Source organism: Dendroctonus ponderosae, unplaced genomic scaffold (assembly GCF_020466585.1).
Source record: "Dendroctonus ponderosae isolate FM_Combo_2020 unplaced genomic scaffold, Dpon_F_20191213v2 Dpon_F_20191213_8, whole genome shotgun sequence".
NCBI classification, from domain to species: domain Eukaryota; kingdom Metazoa; phylum Arthropoda; class Insecta; order Coleoptera; family Curculionidae; genus Dendroctonus; species Dendroctonus ponderosae.
In genome coordinates, this window is record NW_026019016.1 from 10,175,679 (window position 1) to 10,178,715 (window position 3,037).

Consider the following 3,037-nt stretch of genomic DNA (forward strand, 5'->3'; position numbering starts at 1 on the left):
TTTTCAATATTTTTCTCGTACTCCCTAAGTGAGCCTCTATCACCCCTTAAAAGGAATGACGCCAATTTTGAGTCACCATGTATGTTTTATATATTTACAGAAGCAAAGTTTTACTTGCACTGTAGAGACAAGCTGTTGACTCACCTCTGGAATAGTCACAAATGAAATTATCACAACAGCTATAACTATGTTGACCCAAAATAGCCATCTTAAGAAAATGAAGTAAGACGCCACAACAGAACCAAAGTGCGATTCAATTTCCTTTATTTTCAACTCCCATGGAATGAACCACATGGACATGTTTGTTATTTCTCTTTTCCATTTCTGCCATTTCTAAAGATCAGATAAACATTAATGCCTTCAAGTAAACTTTATTCAATTCGGTTTATGTGTGATCATGTAATCATTTTTTGGTTCATATACGGTAAAAGGTAAAAATAAACTATTTGTATTAGAACGTTTGCAAACGTTTAGCAAATTAAGCAGATTATCATTTCAGCTTTGAATATAAAAATGAATCACTACTTGGCAGCCAAGCCTTTCAAAGGTTTATTTTAACTTCCCTGCTTTTGACCAGAACGTATAACTTCTCATGAAAAGTTCCCTGTTCGCTCTAAATGTCTACTAAACTGTGGCCATTAGTATTCATTAGAATATCAGATAAATTTCCTAATTTGAACAAATACCTAACTCAGAGGAGATTTCTCAGGTTCCGGGAAGAGATGAGGATCCCGCTAGAAAAAGCCAACAAAAAGAAAGTTGTGGAGGAAATGTTCCGTAACAGACTGTGAACCATCCATCTTAATGAGGGACGATTTAAAAAGGCACTAAGGGAATTTCGAGCCGTACTCCAACTTTTCTAGAAAAATGCCTTTCAAGTAGTTAATTCAGTTTGCACTTAATTTTTAAAAAAGGAATTTAATCGATGGAGAAGCTCGGAAATTTGATTACGAGTAAGGTGCAAAATTGTTAACTTGGACAAAAAGTAAATTCGTTATCGTCTAGTGCTTTAATAATAAACTCTTGAGTTCATATTTTTCTTTTCAAGGAAAACAAGAATAAATTAATTCTTCTATTTATTATTCGAAATTAAGCAACATCAATATTTGTGATTGACTTTGCGAAATTGCTGTTACATGCGAGTTTTGATACTTTTTCCTTTTTGTTAGATGATCGTAAATTGCCTTTATAAGTACATATATCTTTACATGCTGGGTGTATTTTACAGCTCCAAAGCAGTTTTCGACAGCATTCAACGTGTTTTCTTGTTCCTGAAAAAGTTTTCCGAAACAGTAAAATATGTGATTGTCGGAGGCCGAAACTCCCCTTATCTGCGCGACAGATACATTACATAGAAAAGTGTATAAATAGTCTAACATTCATAACATAAAATACAATATAGCTAAAAATCGATTTTACCTGTTGAATTGTTAGGAACTGAACAGCAGAACATTTTCGGGCAAATAAGAAATACCTTTCAGTTATCGAGAGCGACGATAAAGGGTTGGTATACTTACAGGTAATTTGATTAAGGATTATATAAAATTGAGGGTTCAAAATGCGGCTTTTAAATCTCTCAGTGTTGAAGGGTTTGCGCCCTATAAAAGGTTTTAATTAAGTCAGCAAACTTGATGAGGAATTTTGGTTGAAATTGAGAAAGTTTTTTCAGGCGCCGGACTAAAATGGATATTTTTGCATTATTCTATTATAAAATCTTTTACCTTAATTACCACTATGTTCCATCTTGCCAACATATCTTTGGTAGAATGGCTTTGAGCCAATCGCTCCTGTAGCTGTCCTTCGTGCTTTTTGATATATGATTTTGCTTGCAAAACGAGTTTAAGCTTTTTCCTCATATTCCACGGTTGCATCTTTACATTGCTGAGCACTTCTTTGTGCAATTTGATATTTTCAAATATTTCATCCTGGGTTACTTCGTTCGCCGCGTTTTCATCTTCCACAGTAATGGCTGTACTGAAATTAAAAACATGACATATTTTTAGCTTATATTTTATAAGTTATGTTATCCATCAGGCTGATGTTGCAAACAAGGCATTGAAACATTTGCAGAATCTGAACTATTGGACAGATGCGATCTTTAAACAGAGACACTTTTTGTTTCTGTTTAAAGTTGATTTTTGACTTTGATTAACAATGGCATTTTATTCAAATATGCAGATGCACCATTTAGCAATAATAACAAAAATTATTAGTGCTAGGAGTGATTTTCACATCGATTTATAAAAAAGTTCCTATAATATATATTTTTTTCAAGATACAGATAACAGAGCCTCATAACACAAAAAGCGTACTGTCTTTATTTACAGTTTTAGACGTAAGTTAACGAACTCGTTCCAGCTTGACATCATGGAAACGATACATTTCGATATATATTTATGATGTTTTTCTCATCAAATTACCTGAGAATTCGTTCTCTTAAATACTGCCTCATACACCTGATAAATTATGAATTTTATGTTACAAAATTTTATCCATTTCCGGTTTCATATTAAAGTTTCATTCTCTTTCAGTTTTTAGTTCGATTTAATTTGTTAGAAAAATCTGAGGCAACAGTGACATACAGAGCAATAAAGTTTGCAGTGCCTTTCCTCCTTTGAGCTCTAGCAACTATTTTAGTTGCTCAGAATGTTTGTATTGTGTCTTTATATCTATTGTACAAGCTTCCACATCACGACGAATCACGATCCACTTCAAAATAACGAACGTTGGTTATTATTATTTCCTGGTTTAGTACTTTTTTTGTTTATTTCGAAATCCTTTTGCAAAGCTTTTTGCAATTTTTCTTGCAATGTTTTATCATCAAGCAATATGTTTTTGCTTTTGCAAGACGTAGGAATTAGTACCCTTTTATGTATCAATTTTGTCACACAATCGAGAATGTGTTTAAAAAATTTAAAACGAAATTAAAAATTTCCTCTTTGGAGTGTTACCCTGGCTACCTTGCAGTTGATATAAGAATCTGCAATTAACTTACTTTTTTTACAAACTTCTTGTTGGGTATTTCGCCTCAAAAATT

At 32.9% G+C, this 3,037-nt stretch overlaps 1 protein-coding gene across 1 annotated transcript in view; it reads right to left on the reverse strand.

Moving 5' to 3' along the window:
• The window catches only part of LOC109546361 (transmembrane channel-like protein), a 26,736-nt gene that overhangs the window by 15,160 nt on the left and 8,539 nt on the right, over window positions 1–3,037 (reverse strand). Inside the window, exons 4-5 of the mRNA XM_048669408.1 lie at window positions 1,722–1,974; window positions 145–333 (exon numbers count right to left, since the gene is read on the reverse strand). Of these exons, the coding sequence (XP_048525365.1) occupies window positions 145–333; window positions 1,722–1,974 (442 nt within the window). The remainder of the gene's footprint in view (window positions 1–144; window positions 334–1,721; window positions 1,975–3,037) is intronic.